General features: G+C 41.1%; 2 protein-coding genes across 6 annotated transcripts in view; both read right to left on the reverse strand.

Moving 5' to 3' along the window:
• The window catches only part of arhgap36 (Rho GTPase activating protein 36), a 73,098-nt gene extending 72,546 nt beyond the window's left edge, over nt 1-552 (reverse strand). The window contains exon 1 of the mRNA XM_037535610.1: nt 138-552. Within this exon, the coding sequence (XP_037391507.1) occupies nt 138-230 (93 nt within the window). The 5' untranslated portion in view covers nt 231-552. The remainder of the gene's footprint in view (nt 1-137) is intronic.
• Nucleotides 553-2,863: 2,311 nt separating this feature from the next.
• The window catches only part of nhsl2 (NHS-like 2), a 111,656-nt gene continuing 95,137 nt past the window's right edge, over nt 2,864-19,382 (reverse strand). For 4 of the 5 annotated variants that reach the window (XM_017699684.2, XM_017699685.2, XM_017699686.2 and 1 more), the window contains exons 3-8: nt 14,977-15,119; nt 13,677-13,869; nt 10,414-10,542; nt 7,660-10,158; nt 6,539-6,671; nt 2,864-6,398 (exon numbers count right to left, since the gene is read on the reverse strand). In XM_017699684.2, coding sequence (XP_017555173.1) covers nt 6,077-6,398; nt 6,539-6,671; nt 7,660-10,158; nt 10,414-10,542; nt 13,677-13,869; nt 14,977-15,119 — 3,419 coding nt within the window. In that variant the 3' untranslated portion in view covers nt 2,864-6,076. The remainder of the gene's footprint in view (nt 6,399-6,538; nt 6,672-7,659; nt 10,159-10,413; nt 10,543-13,676; nt 13,870-14,976; nt 15,120-19,382) is intronic. The other variant, XM_037534552.1, reaches the window with a different exon arrangement.

Here is a 19,382-nt window from a genome sequence, read left to right on the forward strand (position 1 = left end):
AAAACCATCTATTAAACCATCAAACCAACTAGGAAACCCAAAACATCCACAGTGAAGGTATACCTGATAGCGGTGAACACTCACAGAATGCCAGTAGCCTGCCGTATAGTACATATATGCTTATCATTGTGACTTACCACATAGTAAAACTGCATGTCCTGACGCACAGGGTCCTCGGGCTGCATGGCTGTATACGATGCTCTATGTGGTGCCACATAGAACCAAACCATCCCAGTACAGCAGCAAAAATAAAATGACCTGCATAAAGCGTTTTAACCACAAATGAAGATCCACAGATGAAGACCCTGGAGCCAGTCAGAAGTCCATGGGCCTGCTGTAGTAGCTGCTGAAGAAAAGAAGAGTTTCAGAACATCTTCTGTGGAGCTGTGTAACTGAAAAATGATAGCAGGCTGCTTTCCGGTGCTCTGTGCATGTGTCTGTGTGCATGTGCTCCAGTTGATAAAATGCTAGCCTCTAAGACGCAACAGAAACTCCACTGCACTGTGCCTGAAACAGGAAATGCTCAGCTGGCAGCACAGTGCTAAAATTGCTGGAGCCCGTCTCTCTGGAACAAAACTCCTCACCGCTTGGACCGACCCTGGGATCATCCCTCCATTCCCTCCTCCACTTCTACACCATCATAAAGTAATATTTAATAACTTTGGCTCGAAGCCATTTCCTTACTTTCCCCACCATATCTCTGCAATACTGCAAATGGAACAGGTGAATTATTCTTCGGAAAATTATTCATTAATAAAATATGGTATTGTCATGTAGGTTCAAAGATAGCAACGCAAGATTTGCATACAGCACCCTGTTCGCAGCCATGCATATTTAACACGTTCCTGCAATTAGAAATGCAGAGATGGTTTGGTAAACATGTGCCATGTAAATAAACAAGCTGAGCTTATGTCGAGCTGGACTGTGTGCTGTATTCTCCATCATATTGGAGATTGATTGAGTTACTCAATCAGTTACTAGAGACTACACTTTTGAGACAAGAAAGTCTTCAGATTGTCCGTCATCAGAGCATGGGGATGCGCTAATGTAGATGCAACCCATGCAAATGCAGTCCTGTGTTCTGTAGGCCCAGAAACATATTGCTGCTGTCATAACAAAACCTCATATATGCAATGGTAGGTTTATACCACTGGGAGGGTTATAGGAGAAGGAAAAAGCTTAAAAGTAACAGATGGTAATGTAAAGGTTTTTTCTTTTCTATTGAGCAGTTTGCATGTAGTGTTCAAACATGGTGAAGATTAGCAGGTGTTCTCAACTGGTGGGGTTAGGAGGTTTAGAAATGACACCAGTGATACACACAGACACAGTGAGTGCATCAGTAAGGCTGATGTAATCACTAATATCTGACTTCCCATTTCCTAATTTTCAGCTTAAAGATGATTTCCACTGATTGTTCACAATGTTTGATGTTGACAGAGCAAATGTACTGCAATGCAAGGTCTACAATGCAAATAACCAGTGAATCTACACATATCTTCACAGTTTTTATGCGTAATGTTGATAATGGTACAACACTGGTAAATTTGGAGATAGTAAGTCCTTTGAAAACTATTTTGCCTTACAACACCGTGCATGTACTACTGCACCTTAAATAGCTAAAAAATAAATAAATGAATGCAATTTTTATGTCAAAACCTTTTCAAAACTACAGTAAAGGCTCAGGCATGAGGCAACAGGCAATAGGCAACATATAACATATAGCCATTTTGTGTTATTAATTTAACAACTTTCTGTGAGGGAGCTTTTAGAAACACTTCAGGTGTCATTTCACATCAAACCACTCTGAATGACTAAGGCTTACACCTTAATGGTTAATGGTTTCATTTTTTCAGACATTCTGTAAAATTGGTGGAAATCCCCTTTCAAAACAGGTGAAAAAACGATGGCATCCACAAGGGGGCAACATAGTTTAAAAGAGTTTGTCCAGGAGTGATTACATAAGTTTGTTCTGAAATTAATAATGAACTGTTTTGAGCCCTCCATCTCATATTTGAGGGAAGGAAATGCAACTTTATGAATAAGATTAAAGTCATGCAGTTCTGCACTCTGGAGAGCTCAAACTACTGGGGGCGGGGGGGGGGGGGGGGGGGGGGGGATTTCACATTCAAATCAGGAGCTTGTCTGATTGAAACCTAAATTTGTAAAATGAATAAAACATTGTAAAGTTATGTGAATAATCAGCCATCAGTTTGTAATTGCAACTGTTTGCGTTCTTCACTTCTGCTGTCAGCATAAATTCTTCCTTGCAGGAAATCATCTTAGATAACATGATTAACATGATAGGCTGGAGAGTTGTTTTTAGTAAAACTTTATTTTGAGAGTTCACTGTAAATGTTTACTAACATTCTTGCTGAAAAGAGCAGCACAGACTAGCATGATTTCCTTGCTGGTCTAAGCTGGTTTATACTGGTTTATGCTGGTCTGGTGCTGATTTAGCACCAGCATCCAAAACACAAAATATGTTGGTTTAACTTTACTTTCAACACAATACCTAAACCTAATCCTAACTTATCATCAACACAATACCTAAATCTAGGCCTAACTGTAACTTCAACACAATACCTAAATCTAACCCTAACTTTCATTTAAACACAATACCTAAATCTAATCCTAACTTATCAACACTATACCTAAATCTAATCCTAACTTTCATTTAAACACAATACCTAAATCTAATCCTAACTTTGACTTTAACACAATCTGAAATAAACTGAATCATAATCCTAATGTTGTTAGTAATCAAGTTTCACCAGATAACAATTAAAGCATCTGTAGAAAATATGTAGGGAACAATGAAAATAGTGTTTTTTTTCTTTAGAAACAGAAATACTTCAAGAGAATGGTTATGCAAGAAAAATAATTTATTTTAATGTAACTTTTTAGCACATAGGCAAGACATAGCTGCTTGTAGAGCTCACAGCTACATATCCTTACTGCTGGAGAGTGAAGTTCATAATATGCAGAATTTTATATACGTCTTTCCAATGATAAAATAACAAAAATAGAATTTCCAGTATTATCTTGCTTTCCCACTTAACTGTCTTCTAGGCCCAAGGGGAAGGGGCAATTTCATATATAGATATATATTTATATATTTCTTTTAAAGCTTTTCTCTTTCTGTTCTGGCATTCTGTCACTGAGAGAGACAGAGAACTGTGTGCTGATCTGTCATACTATAATCTTGTTATAGACGTTTCATATTCAACTTTGTGTTAAAATTTGAGCTTAATTGTACGTTACACGTAGAGTCCTGTCATAGCTTCTTGAATTAGGGCCTGGTTGAAAGTTCTTTTTCTGCAGCAACCAGAGAGAAAACAGGTTTGGTCTTGGCCTACATTAGGGTGAACTTACAAAATGTGTTGTAAGATGACAAGATGACAGAGTGAGTATCACTTTGATCTCTCTCTCTCTCTCTCTCTCTCTCTCTCCCTCCCCTGATATTTATACTGATATTAACTGCAGTGCTTTCTGGCTGTTTACTGTGCTCTCACTTTGTGTTTTTGTTTTTTGCGCAGCAGAGACTCATCTCTCCTTTTCAGAGCTCCTGTAGGTGTTATGAGGAGAGAGGGACAGAGGGTGGGATAGTTGGAGAAAGGGGGAGAATCACTAAAGCAGTCTAAGTTTTTCTGTAGTTTTTTTCACATAGAGAATAGCTTCACATACAGTGAGATCTCTTCACTGTTTTATATAGAAAAATCCAATAGTTTAGATTGTAGGCCACTGCAAGTAGCTTCCACATTGCCTTAGATGTATCTTAAAACTTTGAATAACAGAGATTTCTATACCTAAATATTACTACTTTCTCTTTCTGACTCTCCCCCTCTCTCCTTTTCCCCCTTCCTCTGGAAACTATGAGAGTTTTGTTGACCAAGGAGGAGTACAGCACAGAGTACACAAGAGTAATGATGGTTATAGTAGTAATCATAAAAAGAGTAAAAGAAACTCTGCATACTCCTACGGAAGTGCAATACCAAGGCATTTTAAAAACACAGAGGCTTCACGCCAGATTACAAGGCAAACAAACACTGGTTGTCTTTTTTTCATTCACTAAATAGTTAAAACAAGCATCACTCACTATTATAATGTAATACTTTTTTGTATTTTCTTGTTATATTTTTAGATGCTGTCAGAATACCTGAAAGACTGATATAAGAAAAAAAGAATATTTGATTTTAGTCCTCAGTGTTCTTTGAGAGTCAGAACAGGTTTTCGCCGGGCGCGCTTCCACTCCTGGACTGCAGAGGGTGCTCTGGCTCAATAGCACCAGGTTTGATTCTGATTGCGAACCAGAGATGTGCAGTCACATACAGGGGCATGGGAATGTGGGGGGACAAGCAGTCTTGGAGTGCGGCAATGGTTGCTCAGGGTCTTCCTTTGTATCTCCAACCATCTGACACTGAAACCAGATCAGGTCAGATCATCATAGGTAGCCTGTACAGTCCTCAAGCAGTGTCCCCTGCAAGTGTCTGTCTGTAGGCCTACATGTTTCTTCTCAACAGTCTGCGCAGCTAATACCTCTCGTAGTGGCTTGGGCAGTGACCACACAGAATAATGATAATAATAATAATAATAAGAATAATAACAAAATAATAAAATCAGAACAGTAAACTGAAGAGCATTGCTCCTTCTTCCTGACATTCACAGGCCTTCACTGCTAACCTACCAGTACTGGCACAGAAGCAGCACATGCAGCCTCGATGCATAGTCTGAAATGCCCATAATGTGTGTGACAAATGCATTGTGGGCACAGACAGTGTCCAAAAAACATTGCAGCTGCAACTACAAATTTGGGTTTGTGGTGAAAAGAGCAGCCTGCAGCACCACTAGCCTGGGCAAAAAAGATAGAGAAATAAAGTTGAGCGCTCCTTTACCATTCAAAGACCTTGGCAACTCTCCTCCCTGATTCTTTGAGTGTTATACAGTGCAGACTCTTCATAAAGAGCTTATACACATGGATCGGTAGCCAAAACGGGTTTCCTGAGTATCAAGAAACCCCTGAGAGATTTGCCGTACTTGACCAAACAGGATCAAACGAACATCCCAGCAGAGGGATCCACAACTTTCTGGCTATGTGCCCACTCTTTTCCTATTTCCTCACCTTATGATGTTCTGTCATTTGGCATTGTCTTCATAATCTGCTCTGTGGTTTTTCCATTGTGTGTATGTGGTACACAGACACAACATAACTACACCGTGTACCACTATTGGCAGTGCGGGAAGAACTATAGGACTCAGTACAAGTGAAGGGTATTGCATGGTGCTGGTCCATTTTGTAACTTTGATCACTCTGTGCTGTGAATGCTCTCACAATAGGCAGTTTAAAGTCACAACAAATGGACAATTTTGTGTTTTTGGCCTCATACCAAATAATTCTGAATTTACACTTCAGTATATATTGTATATGTAGCTTTGTACAGATTAAATAAAACCCATAAGACTTTTATATGGCCTTTCATATCTCTTCTGGGGAAAAAACATAGCCAGACAACAAATACAGCTTTTTAATCTGTAAACTACATCTTGTAATGAAAAAGTGCTTTGTTTTAAGGGGTACCAGGCCGTGCTTGCAACCTTTATGGAATGTTTCTGTTTGGGCACTCATGCTTGCTGTGTGACCACATTCACTTCAAACTGCATCTTAATTACAAAAGACGTTATCTTGCTAACACCTGCCTTAGTCCTGCATTTTAAATTTGCGCTGCAGATTTTGCCCACACACATAAGCTGGTGTTCCTTATTTTTGTGTAGAGTATCAAAATGTTACCATTTCCATAACAGAGTTCATGTAACACATTCTCAGTGGCAGAATATAAAGCCAACCTATTTTAGAATGTCCCAACGCTGGGCTCCATTCCTATCACATGGACAGTGCTCCACAGCAGCATGACATCAAGATGAAAAAGTGAAATCCTGGTGTTCCCGCAGCAACAACTCAAAGCCACCACAGTTCAGATGGTGCGAGGTCCTGGGAAATGAAACCATTTAGATGTGCAGTGGAGCATTAACAGAAAAACAGCCATAATAGGATCCTGCATGTGGTTCTCTACAAGATGCATCACTGGTCTGGCGGAGCCATTTTGGCCTGGTCAGTTCCAGCACTGTCTGGATCCAACTGTGAAAACTCAGTGACACGGCGAGCCAGAGGGTTCGTGCTCTTCAGCAGTTCCATGGCAGAGACCCGGGTTCCACTGCTCGACTTGCTGCCCTTCTTCTGAAGAAGAGCCATGAAGTTCTCATTCCGTGAGCTTGACCTTGGAGTGCTGCCTAGGGTGAGTGTTCGAATGTCACTGCCACTGCTCTTCACAGGTGAAACAAGGCTTTGCCGACTGCCAAATGAGTCCACTGGTTCCTTGCGGCCAAGGACCTTCCGCTTAGATCTAGGTAAGAAAATATTTGACATCTTTGAACTTCGTATTCATCACAGTGCACAGAGAATTAATGGCTTTGTGTTTACTATGCATATGCTGCAGTATTGCAGTTTGTTAGTCATAGTATGTCAAAAACTGTAATGAAGAACCTGTGTATGATGGTGAAAAGGTCCTCAGTTGTATGAGTGGTAGGAGTGTGGACAAACACATCGTCATCTGTCTCTTCAGTGATATGTAGTTCTGTCTTGTGACTTGCACAGCGATTCTCCTCCAGTGGAGTTTCTGAGGACACATTTTTCAACATATTTACATGAATAAATTTGGTAGTGTACATAGAGTGAATATTTTGAAAATTATTGATGCCACTCTAACATATTTTTCTCATTTGACCCTCTGAAACATCAGAAGTAGTGCAAGATGTAGCTGCTTACATGCTGTTGCCATCACTCTGTGACTGTGGACTTCTCTTCCAATACAGCTTTTAAATGTCAGGTTTCTTTGATGGATGCAATGGTGAATTTATTTATTACTGAAGGTCTGTATCATTTACAAGTAAAACATACTGCTTGAAGCTAGTTATATATAATAATAGCTATATACACTGCTCAAAAAATAAAGGGAACACTCAAATAACACATCCTAGATCTGAATGAATGAAATATTCTCATTGAATACATTGAATACTGAGTACAAAGTTGAATGCGCCGACAACAAAATCACACAAAAATCATCAATGGAAATCAAATTTATTAACCAATGGAGGCCTGGATTTGGAGTCACACACAAAATTAAAGTGGAAAAACACACTACAGGCTGATCCAACTTTGATGTAATGTCCTTAAAACAAGTCAAAATGAGGCTCAGTATTGTGTGTGGCCTCCACGTGCCTGTATGAGCACCACCAACATTCAAACGTGACCAAAACATCAGCCAGAAAGCAGAAAGGTACTGAGAAGTGGTCTGTGGTCCCCACCTGCAAAACCACTCCTTTATTGAGTGTGTCTTGCTAATTGCCAATGATTTCCACCTGTTGTCTATTCCATTTGCACAACAGCTGTGAAATTGTTTGTCAATCAGTGTTGCTTCCTAAGTGGACAGTTTGATTTCACAGAAGTTTGATTTACTTGGAGTTATATTGTGTTGTGCGAAATAATCCCAATAAAAATCCTAAATCCCCACTGCAGAATGTATCTGTGTACTGATGAGCTGTTCTTTGAACAAGTACACTCTAGAAAAAAATGGAATGTTGAGAGAAGAACTAATGACATACCTTTTACTAAATCTGCAGTGAGAGCTGTTACATCAACATCTTGAACAGGTCCAGAAACCATAGGAGGGTCATCCTCTGTTGCATCATGGTTTTCTTGATTTCCAAGAGTCTCTTTGTCTCCTTGATCTTCATGATGTATGGTGCTCTCTGGGAGGACCTCCAGGAGGTCCATGGGGGCTTCCTGGTCCTCCTCTTTGTTAGATGTCTCCTCAGGTTCAGATGGTGGTGGGCCTATGGGTGACTGAGAACCGCTGTCAGGTAAGAGAGTCTGTTTCTCTGACATGCCATTGGATTGGACAGAAGGGGAAGGTAACAGAAGGACATTTGGTTTTTTGGGCACTGGTGGAGGCACCTTGGATTTCTTCTTGTCCAGCTCAGCTAGGCAGGAGATGGTAAATCGACTGGGAAGGGTCTTGCTTTTGTCTTCTTTCTCTGGGCTGCTAGGAATGTTAAAATCTTCCTCAATTGGTATCCCATGTTCTAGATCAAATTCAGGGAGAGGAGGTGGATAGATGGGCAATTGATCTTGAGGAGTCACTGCAGATGGACTGATTGGTGCTTGAGGTGGCTTCTTGGGTTTGGGCTTTCTTACCACCATGTAGATGTTACCTACAGGCATGGGTCGGTCCACTGGGGAAGCCGGTGGAGATTCCTGGGCATGAGGGGAAGATGAGGGAGACTTCAGCATCAAGTTTATGGGTCGTTTTGGCAGTGGTGGTTTAACTGCAACTGGTGGCTTGGGTGGTTTAGAGCTAGAGGGCGTGATTGGAGGACTAAGATCACGTACTTGTTCCTCCTCTATTATATCTGAGGAGCCATCGGGACTGTCTTCAAGTTCTGAGCGACTCACCGAACGAAGCCTGATGTTCCGCAAATCTGTTGTAGTAACCATGGGTTGTGATGACTGACTAGGACTCAGCTTCCCTGGTTTGCTAGTTGTAGATGTGTCCGAGTGCCTCCGGCAAGCTTTAGATTTGGGTTTGACAGAGGACAAGTCTATTTGGGAATTTACAGGTAGTTCAAAGGACAGGCGAGACCGAGATTTGTCTTTTGGGGAAGTGGCTGGAAGTGAGGACTTCCTCTCTGGGATCTTTGGACGCATCTTGCACCCTGTTGGAGTAGGCCCAGTGATAACAGAGCTTGTAATAGTTGGAGTGGGAGTTTCAGACTGACTAGAGTAACCACTGGATGGGGACATGAGACATGGAGGCTTGAATGGGGAGACCTTGGTCTCAGCTTCAATGGAGAGTTGAGAAGGAGAAGTGGCTCTAGAGGTTGATGGTGAATTCAAGGACTCAGAGCTTCCACGCACCTTAATGCACTCTATTACTGTAGTACCTGTGGCGGTGCTTGAGCCTGATAATGATCTGTAAGGATCATTGTTGGACTTCCACTCATTGAGTTGCCAATGAGGAGGAAAGGCCAGTTCTGCTTCTCTGTCAGGGGGCTGAGACGCATCAGAGGCTGTCTCCAAACTGCTATGAGTCTCCTCCTCTGGTTTCGATGCCATTAGGAACTCAGGCTGGAATGAATCCTGGAGATTGTGATCTCGAGGAATGAAGAGGCTCTTGGGCCTACCGTCCCTAAAGTGCCCTTCACCATGGTGAGAACGCATCCCACCAGACTCTGACAAGTTTTTCATCAAGGACACACTACGTACTGGAGGTGGTGGCTTCTTTTTCGGCTTCTTCAGTGAGATGCTGCGTGATCGTGACCTTAATCGACCTTCTGGGAAGAAGTCTGACCCTGTTGCTACAGAGACATTGTCAGTGCTGGTGCTGTCTTCAGAGCTGTTGCTCGGGTAGAGGAGGGCATAGTTCTCACCTTCCCGGCCAGTAGACACTATATCAGCTGGACAGCACATGTTGTCTGCTGAACAGAGGGAACCAGAATCTGTTGGTGTCGAAAGGGAGCGTTCACGGAATTTGAAAGCATTGGCTCGTGCTGACCTCTTGTCCCTCTCATTCTTGTTGCTGGCACCTGGACTGGCTGCTGCACCCTCAGTTTCATTCCTCTTTCCTGTAATTGCACTGCCATGTGCAACTGCATATGCCCTGTGTCCGGAAGGTTCTGAAATGGAGGTGAAGGAGCTGGAGTGCGATCCAGAGCTCATGGACAGACCAGAGCTGGTCTGGGAGGGACACATAAGGGCACCTCCACCACTGCCTGGTGCTAACATTCCAGGTTTTGACAAATGCTGCTTGGCAACAGGGTTTGGAGCCAAAGCATAGTTGTAGGAGTCATTCCAGGAGGGAGAGAAGGTGGAGCCCTTTGGGCCATTCCAGGAAGGGTTGGGGCACATAAGAGTGGCGTGATCCATCATACCTATGGGGGTCTTGGGAGATGGGGGTACGCTATGCTCTAGGTCACTCTGGGTTTTCCGCAAGGGTATGTGTTGTTCGCCTGTGTTATCTGTGGTGGGCTCCAGTGATCTGGGCTGGGAGGAGTCTGGAGAACAGGCACCTTGTATCAAATCAACAGCAAGAATCTTGCCATCACCTGAGGGGGAAAATAAGAACAGACTGAACTTAAAGAACAACCCTGGACATATTTATTATAATTCTAAGAGGAGCATGCAGTTTTTGAATACTTAAGAAAGGGGGAAATCCCATACTTTGTTCCAGTGATACCAAAAGAAAGGATTCATAGTAACAAGGAAAGACACATCATGGCCCAATGACCTGTCTTTTCCTTGTTACTTCCTCCTGCTCTCGGTCCCTATAAGAACTTGTTTTCTAACTTCCTGTTCGTCACCTTGGCAGTGCAGCGTGACATCAGGGCCTGCGATCACACTCCTCGGGCGGCGGACGGTCTTTGGGTTGACCGCCGTCTCAGTTCTAAAGGGGGCCTGGAGTTCGCTGGCGTGCTTATCAAAGCTCTGGCCTGAGGCAAGACATGAGATACCACTACTCAGTCTGAGTGACAGACCTCTGTCGAATAAAATCTTAACAATCTAAGAAATTGTTTTCAGACACAGACTATTCCTGCCCTGGAATGAATTGTGAGGCTGGAGATGAATGACCACTGAAAATTCCAAAGGTAAAGCTCTCAGCTGATTTTAGTGTACCACTAGGCTTAATCTGTGTCTGGAAATCCAGATCTAAATATCATATAAATGTTTTTGGTCTAGCTGTATAACATCTAGCTTACATGATGTTCAGATTCCTGACATGTTGTTTCTAGAAACTACACTTGAAACATATCTGTTGCAAGTGCATTTCAGCATGGTGCACACCAATCCACTTATGTGGTATGTCTACTAAAAAGAAATGGCCAGCATGAAATGGAGGAATACTGGTAACTTGGTGATGCCTGGTTGATCTCAGGAAATGAAAAGACTCTAGACAGTGCATATGGGCTTAGTAATCGGTTCTGAGTAAAATACTGACTTATAATACTTCATGATAACTAACGTGCAAAATGTACACATTAATTTTCTCTGGTCTCATAATTAACCTGCTCCTGTCTAATGGACATATTTTTGTCAACTTGAACCCAACCCTCAGGTTGAAAGTTATTAAATTGAAGACCAACCATAATCTGTACCGCCAACCTTGAAACCTGACCAGGCCTGACCATGATCTGAATCCACTCATATGCACTAACTGAAAAGTCCCCATACTTTGCTTTGTTACTAAACACTTGACTTGTTTTTGGTACAAAGGTTTCAAAACAGTTTGACAAACGTTTGCTGCATATCAAGTACAGGTTTCAGCACTCTCATGAACAGCTTGAAATTAAATAGTTAAACTTAAAACTTTTGCATTTTTGTCAGTATCATTTGGGAAAGAGAGAGAAAGATGTGGACTTTTTTGTGTGTTTGATCTTTTTTTTTACTTTTTAGGACACATTCAAAGCAGCAGTTGAATGACATTAATACATTTTGATGCCTCTATAAATCCAATAAACTTGTATTCTGTGCATGGACATACGTATGTAATGCCAGTAGTGAAATCTAGCATATTTTGCATTCGGTTAATGTATGCATTTTTGCATGCTATTTTTAACCCTATCACTAATTCTACACACTTATCTGAAATCCAATCTGTAGTCGACAGTGACTTACATGGTGCGATAAACAACCTAACACTTGTTTATGGCCAGTAGCTGCTGGAGTATAGCTGGTATAGTAAGGCTTGTAACTGAAGTGCCATACCAATCCTCTTGCTATCGTAGCTTAATTTGCTATTGCAAGCATGTCCCAGAGTCATTTGGAATTTCACACAGTTCCTCTTTAGCGAGCTTTCTTTTTATTTTGTCCATGGTAAACAGTTAGTAAGACTGGTTTGTTGTACAAATACTACTCTGCATTAGAGAGTGTATGAGACAGAAAATGCACGAGTCTGCAAAATTAGATGTATTCCCTCAAATAAAAACAAATGTAGTAAAATAAATTCATTCATTAGAGAAACTCAAGCCTGATGTTGCACATGAAAAATTGTCTTGAACACGACCCGCAACTGCAATAGTTTGAAGATTCAAATAGACTGAACTAGATGTTGTGTTTAATTTTTGTTAATGCACAGGTGGTACTTCTATGAAACTGTGCTTTTTCACAGTGATGTACTGAATTGAACATAATGTGCTAATTAAGCCTTGCTCTTGGTACATTCATTACATATGAACTCTTTCAGCTCTTACAGAAAATACTTCTCAGAAAATGCCCAAGGAAACCTCATTACCTCCCAACATGTGTGCTTGCTTCATTCATGAAAATGCCAAGAAACAAGGAGGTGAAAATAAAGGCTCTCCCTCCTTCTCTCTTGCATTTTAACCACCCACTTCGTCACTGTCTGTCTGTCCGTCCCCCCCTCCTCACTCTATGCAGCTTTTTCCATCTCTGCTCACCAAGCTAAGGAGGAAGAGCTGGGCGTTGCCATGGCAACAGCTACCTGTTCATTATCTTTGGCGAGCGGGGAGCAGACTGGCACCTCTTTGGGAATTAGACCTCAGGCTGCCTGAGCATGCCGTTAACTGTGTTTACAGACCTGACCTACTCCACTGCACTCAACCTAGAGAAGGGGAAGGGAAACGGCAAACGTAAGCAGGGAGGAACAGGGCTATGAGAACCAAGAGAGGAGTAAGGAGAAGAGGAGAGGGTGGGAAGGGAGAAAGAGCTTGATAGAGACAGGGCTCAGAGAAAGGAAAACTAGATCAGAATGAGCAAACTAAACCTGTGACCACAGAGGAGGTGATGTTGACTAAAACAGGGCAACAGCTTAAGAGAGGTGGGAGGTACACAGGGATAAAAACTGTCGTAGTGCCCATATGAGTGGAAATCTGGAGGAGATTTGGCAAGTGGGGCAAGGAATGCCACCCACGCTGGTCAATTCAAGAATTAACATGACAACACAGATGCGAAATGAGACAAGGAAACAATGTGCGGAAAAGCTGTTCCAATGTAGGAAATCCTAAAATGTCTGACCCTGGCTGGACTTCAGATTAGACAAGACTATGAAAAGACAGTCATTTTGAATCAAAACTTCCTTTCATTCAACATCAAATTTAACAACTGTTGGTAAGTTATTGGATAGCTGGTTTAATAAAGACTCTGAAGTATCCACCAGCCCAGGAAAGGTTCAGTTTTCTAAGCCTCATTAAGAAAAGTTCAGTTATCTACACAACAAGGATGCAACCAAAGGACATTTCTGGGGCTGTACATATTCTGGGACAATACAGTGACAGAGAATCAACAACAATAACAATGTTACAGTTTTAGTCTGTTATTAATGTGTATCCTTTTTGCCTTACGCACTAAGTTCAAAACCATTCTTCACCATCTTGTGCAACATCGGCGTCAGCAATGCATTGTCAGCACTGAATTTTTACCCAAGAATGTTTGATCACTGGCACTAAGCACCTTTGAAACTGTCTATAACCATTAACACCGTAACTGTAGCCCAAGCAAAGTGAGGCTGAGCGAAAAACTGCAACAGCCAGAAAAGTGGTATTCCAGTCCTGTGATCAAACATGACTGTACAACTGAGAACAGGGGCAGGATGTGATTGGCATGTTACCTGTAACATCAATAGGAATGAGGTGTGCAGGAGTGTGTCGACCGGCAAGGTGCCAGCGAGGTTTCTCAGCGACAGGAGGCCCGACTGAAGAGTTCCAGCCAAGGAGAGCACGATCTGAGCCGCAGGCAGCCGGGTCCTGAGCCCGGACCCCTACTGATGTCGCCTCATCCTCACACACCTGCTTATTTGCAGGCTGGAATAAGAGACAGGAAAATGTGCTTTTATCTCATTGAGAGTTTATTCTTAATTAATTTAATTCAAGTTTAAATCATTGATTAGTTATACATTTTTGTTTTTATTGTAACATTGTGACAGTTGGAATATGTGACAGTTGGAAGTCACTAAAATGTATAAGGGGTATGCATTAATTTCTAGGATGTTTATAAACCTTACTGCCCTAAATATGTCAGACTAGAAAAGCTATTTTTTGGAAATCACATAAATATGCTTGAATTATGCATTTATAAACTTGAAAAAATCAGTACAGATGCACTATCCATGTACTGAACCACACAAGGCTACAGAAGAATCGCTTAGGAACAATTGTTCTTAAAAGATCCATTTTTGTAAAATTTGTAAGAGTGAGGAACTTTTTTTAGGCTTAAAGAACTGCCAAATAAAATCTGATATCACTATATTTTATCTACACATCTTGGAGGTCTATTAAGGTCTTGTTCTTTGTTCTATAAAGCCCAAATCAAATAAGTATATTTATTTTATTTACTATACTGTTTTCATTAAGCATTATTACAACTACTGATACAATTATTAGCAATTTTCACATAACAAACCAGGTCATAGCAAGGAAAGCTTAATGCATAATGAATAAAACTTTACTGAGCAAAGAACAATGCATGAATAAACCCCCAGTTTGTGGTTTATAAAACTAGGTGACAATGGTTCTATACCAACTGAAGGTTCTTACTAGAACCATACAACCCAGCCAAAAACCTCCAGGAACATTTATTTTTAATATGGCATTTGTAAATTTGGAGGAATCATGAAATGTACATGTCATCACATTTATAATCAATCCGTTGAAGAATCAATCCATCTAAAGCAATCATAATTTTAATGGTAAGCAATTCTGGACCATTTATATTGCTCCATCTATGATAAATTTATGAAAGCTAAGTAATGGGGAGTGGAAGAGTACAAAAAACAGAGTGGAAAAATGTTACAAAGTTTTGATTTGACCGTCATGTTAAGCTTACAGCACAAACTTTCAGCATTTTCTTTGTAACACAGTATACTGTTTTAAAAGTGTAAAGTAAGTGCAAAAAAGTGAACTATTAATTACCAGGAAGACGAACTCAGGCTTCTTGTTGTTGAGCGAGGAAGGCGACAGGCAGAGTGTAGTGGAGGTGTCCTCTGAGCTCTGAGAGGAGGGGTGCCGGAACGTCTGTCCTGTTACTCTGTTATCATACAGCTGCTCCTCAAAGTCTGCACACAAAAAAGCAAGACTAGCCAACATTAGCACATACTGAGTCTTCTTCTAAAGAGAAGCAGCCAGACCTGCATAAAATTTGTAAAGCTAAGCAATGCATAGCAGCAGACCTATATCATTCTCCCTCTCTCTCTCTCTCTCTCTCTCTCTCTCACACACACACACACACACACTCTCACTCAAATACCCTCAGGTTCTTGTAAACAGTAAGATTACCATTTCACTCATTCCAAAACATCCCATTAGAGTCCTCCACCCCATCCCTGTGGCCATTCAAATCCCCCAAAACACTCCTGCGTTCCTCCAGCCACACCATGTGCACAAACACACGCTCAAATCCAGTGTTTCCCGCCCTCCTGCTCTCTCCTTGTCTTAAGGCGCTTTTGTGTGTGAGTGTGTGTGTGTGTGTGTGTGTGTTTGGGGGGTGGGGGGTGGTCAGTGAACTTGATTCCTCTGAGCAGAACAGGGATGCCGCAATCTCAGAGTTGGGTTGCCTAGCAATGGCGGCTGCTTCGAAACAATGGAATGCCTCTTGAGTCAACAATAGCCACCAACCCAAAGACCCCCAGGCTAGCCCCACGGTGCAGGGCCATCCACACAGGCTGCATTAGCACTTCAGCCCAAGTCTCTGTTTCATGGGTTGCAGTGCTAATGTAGTGTTCTGGGGTTGGGGGTGGTGGTGGTCGTGGGGAGTGTGGCCTTCTGTTTCAAAGCAGAAGCTGCCCAGAACTTCAGCCCTCAGTTTTCAGAATTCTCTTCTAATTCAATTTCTGTAAACTATTTCACATATAGGGGAGTTAACCTGCAGACCTACTGATCAGTTAAACTTATTCAGAAACTGCTATAAATTACTCAGTACCTACTATAATACTAATCTATAATTTATGTCATTTTAAGCCTGAGGTACTGAAGTGTGGGCATACAGATAGACTTGTAGCTTGGAGAGTTACCAGCATCAGTGGCTACATCTACATGCACGTCAATGTTTCCATGTTAGTCTAAGACTGCTAGTCTAACCAGGTTGTGATCATATGATCAGCATGGCTCTGTTATATTGGTCTGACCCAGGCCAGTAATAGCCAGACTGAAAGGAAGGAGAAAAAAGGAATGCAGGTACTTTTAAATGGCAGGAAACTCATATGTGGATAAACTCAGGTACTTCATGAAGAGGGCAGTCATTGTTAGAAAGGCAGACTATGCTGGAATACAAACGGAATGATAAATAGAGATAGGGTTGGGATGTAATGGAATACAAGTATTTAGAATGCATCTTCAGAACATAGAAATTAAGTACCTGTATTCAGTTAAGTATTTTGTATGGGAGTATTCAGAGTACAGTTTTTTTAACGTTTTTGGAGAAAACGTTTAGAATATGTAACCACTAAATAAATAAATAAATAAACATAAGTCTTTCTTTTATAGTCCCTTAGGGCAAGGCAGATTTATTGATATGGCACCTTTCATACACTGTGGTCATTCAAAGTGCTTTATACACTGTTCTAATGTATTCAGTACTAGGCATTAACCAGGAAAGTGAGGCACTCCAACTCCCACTCCAACACACTAGATATTTTGTTTAGCATTTTGTTTAGCATTGTTTTATCACGTTTAACTAAATTACCCTGAAATGCACAACAAGTATTAGGTATTAACTGGGTATGTGGTACAAACGTCATTGTACTGTGCAACTATTTGGGGTAAAAGTACCAAGCAAAGTACAAAGAGTCTTACACAGTATGCACCTATTGATCACCTAATCTGGGCTTTAAAAGAAAGCAATGATTCTTACTATGGTTTTACTGAGTATTTACCATTTATATCAGAAAACTGTCTGTATTTTGTGCCATCATTTTATGGTATATAACTTACCTGGTACTTGGAGGTGCTTCTGATTAATTTACTTACTTACATGTGTGACTTTACACTGAAAATGGTGCTTCATTAATTCTTAAAGAATTCTAAATGTATTCTGAATAGGTTAAATTTTGTTAATTGTAATAAAATATGTTACTGAATACAGTGTAGTGTCAGCGTAACGCCTTATCTAAAGAAAAGCAAGATAATATAATTAAATCACCAATCAGTAAATATATAAATTCATATTTTTCTGAATTTAATTATGCCACACATTTCCTATCAATCCAGTAGAACAGTTAGCACACAGCCAGACTTTACCTCAATGATGGGGGAATGCAGCTGCAATGAATGTCAGCATCCTCTTAGTTGATTTTTTAGGTGTAGATCAGTGCTTTTTAGAGACAAACTAAACAGAAGTGCTATTAATTGTTTATATCTGAACACACTGCCTCAGATTAGCACTCTTACTCTTGCATGTAGGTGTTCCATACAGCATACTTGACCAAATGATCCAGTTTCTGTCCAACTGACCCTTCCTCATCAGCAGAGTAACACCACCACAGTGGCAGTGGTAAAAAGTGTCTGTATGCATGGTAGCCTTTACTTTACACCCAACAACTGTCTAGACCAAACTGCTCCATCATCCAGCCCTCAGGCTCTGCATTCCATCTCAAACTCCTCTAATCCTCCTTTAATGAACACAAGCACCCTAATCACTCAAAACCTTCTTTTCCATTACAACTAAAATCTCTGGACTTAGTTTACACCAATTAAGAGTGTTCCGTGAGGTTGCTCAAGACAGACGGCAAAACCTAGACTGTAGCTGTGGACATGCAGTTTAAACTGCCCAATTCAAAAGCTACTGTGCCCATTAGAGATGCATTAGGATCACACTTTTTCTCTCCTGATACTGCTTCTGATATCTGAACTTGTGGTATTGGCCAATACGGAGGACTGATCTGACATCAGTGCTGTCTTTCTTCTTCAATCTGAACTATAATCATTTCTTACTTTCTTGAAATAAAAGAGTTTGATGTAGTAAGCACAAGTTTAAAAACATACCATTCACTCCCCAATCCATATGGTCCAGACTAAGCTGCAAAAAGAGGTCATCTTTTAATTGACTGTTCTGAGATCACATAAAAAAATACATTTACATATATCTGTATATTCAGCCAACAGCAGTTTAGCCCCACCCATTCACACTGAAGTTACAGAGAATGTTTCAGCCAGCACTGCTTTTAGAATGAGGCACAAAACAAGACAGCCAATTAAAAAGAGGTAATTTACATATATGAGTTGTAGAAGCACAGTGAGAAAAACAGCTCTTTCAATTCTAAGTGATGAAGAGAGACTGTATTGTATCAATTGTATTAATTTAATAAAGTAAAATGCATTGTAACTGGTTTTGTACACAAACCCACACAAGCATCATAAGTGGACCTCTGCAAAGTCCTCAGTGTGGCCTTGCTTGGGACCAGCTTTGTATGCGTTAGCTACTACACATTTTTTAAGCACAGAAGTAAAAAAAAAAGAATGCATAAAATAAGAAATAAATGCATGAATGGCAAAGTCAGTTACTGGATGATATGCTGTACAGTTTTCTAGCAAGCTTGTATAATAAAGTATCAGTATCAGTACTGATACCAATCCAGTATATTGGACTGGTGCTTCACTAGTGTATATAATCTAAAAAGGGAAAACACATGATTCAGACAGACAACATGAACTCACCAGAAGTCAGTATAGACAGGCTTCTTTATGAAAGTGAAGAGTAGGCTTTGAAGATCTTGCAGACCACTTCAAAGAAGATGTTGTGAAAGAGAATTTAACAGTAGATAAACCAAAGTGTGTATGTGTGTGTGTGTTATACCCTGTGCACATGTGTATATGTGAGGGTATTTCAGACACACCCTCGCCTCTGTTCCTGACCTGGCTCAGGCCACTCAGCGGACAAATGCTGCTAGGACACAAACATCTCCGTTCTGATGAGCCAATCAGATGGCTCGTGCAGACACGCAGCCAGCCACTCATGCGTGCGAGTCCCACAGGAGCCATGAATAACCTCAAAGCATCTCCCCTAACAAGATGCACCCCCGAAAGCAAGCCATTTATTAAATATGGGTCAGTCCTTTTCTTGTGTATCCACAGAAGGAACAGGACTGGAGGAGAGAAACAATGCCTCTTTTCTTGTCAATGGCCATTTTGTTTGTGCCCATTTTTGTTTTCTTTTGCCTCCTTTCTGTCTGGCCCTTGTTCATGATTGAACATTCACAATTGATCAGCATTAGGGAAGGGGGTGAACTGACCAGTGAGGAGATGGACAAATTAGAACAAGCTGTTCAGGCATGCTTTGGTTTATTCAGACAACAAGATTTATGTGTCCGTGGGAAATTAGAGTA

The sequence above is a fragment of the Pygocentrus nattereri genome, chromosome 2 (assembly GCF_015220715.1).
Source record: "Pygocentrus nattereri isolate fPygNat1 chromosome 2, fPygNat1.pri, whole genome shotgun sequence".
Classification (NCBI taxonomy): Eukaryota; Metazoa; Chordata; class Actinopteri; order Characiformes; family Serrasalmidae; genus Pygocentrus; species Pygocentrus nattereri.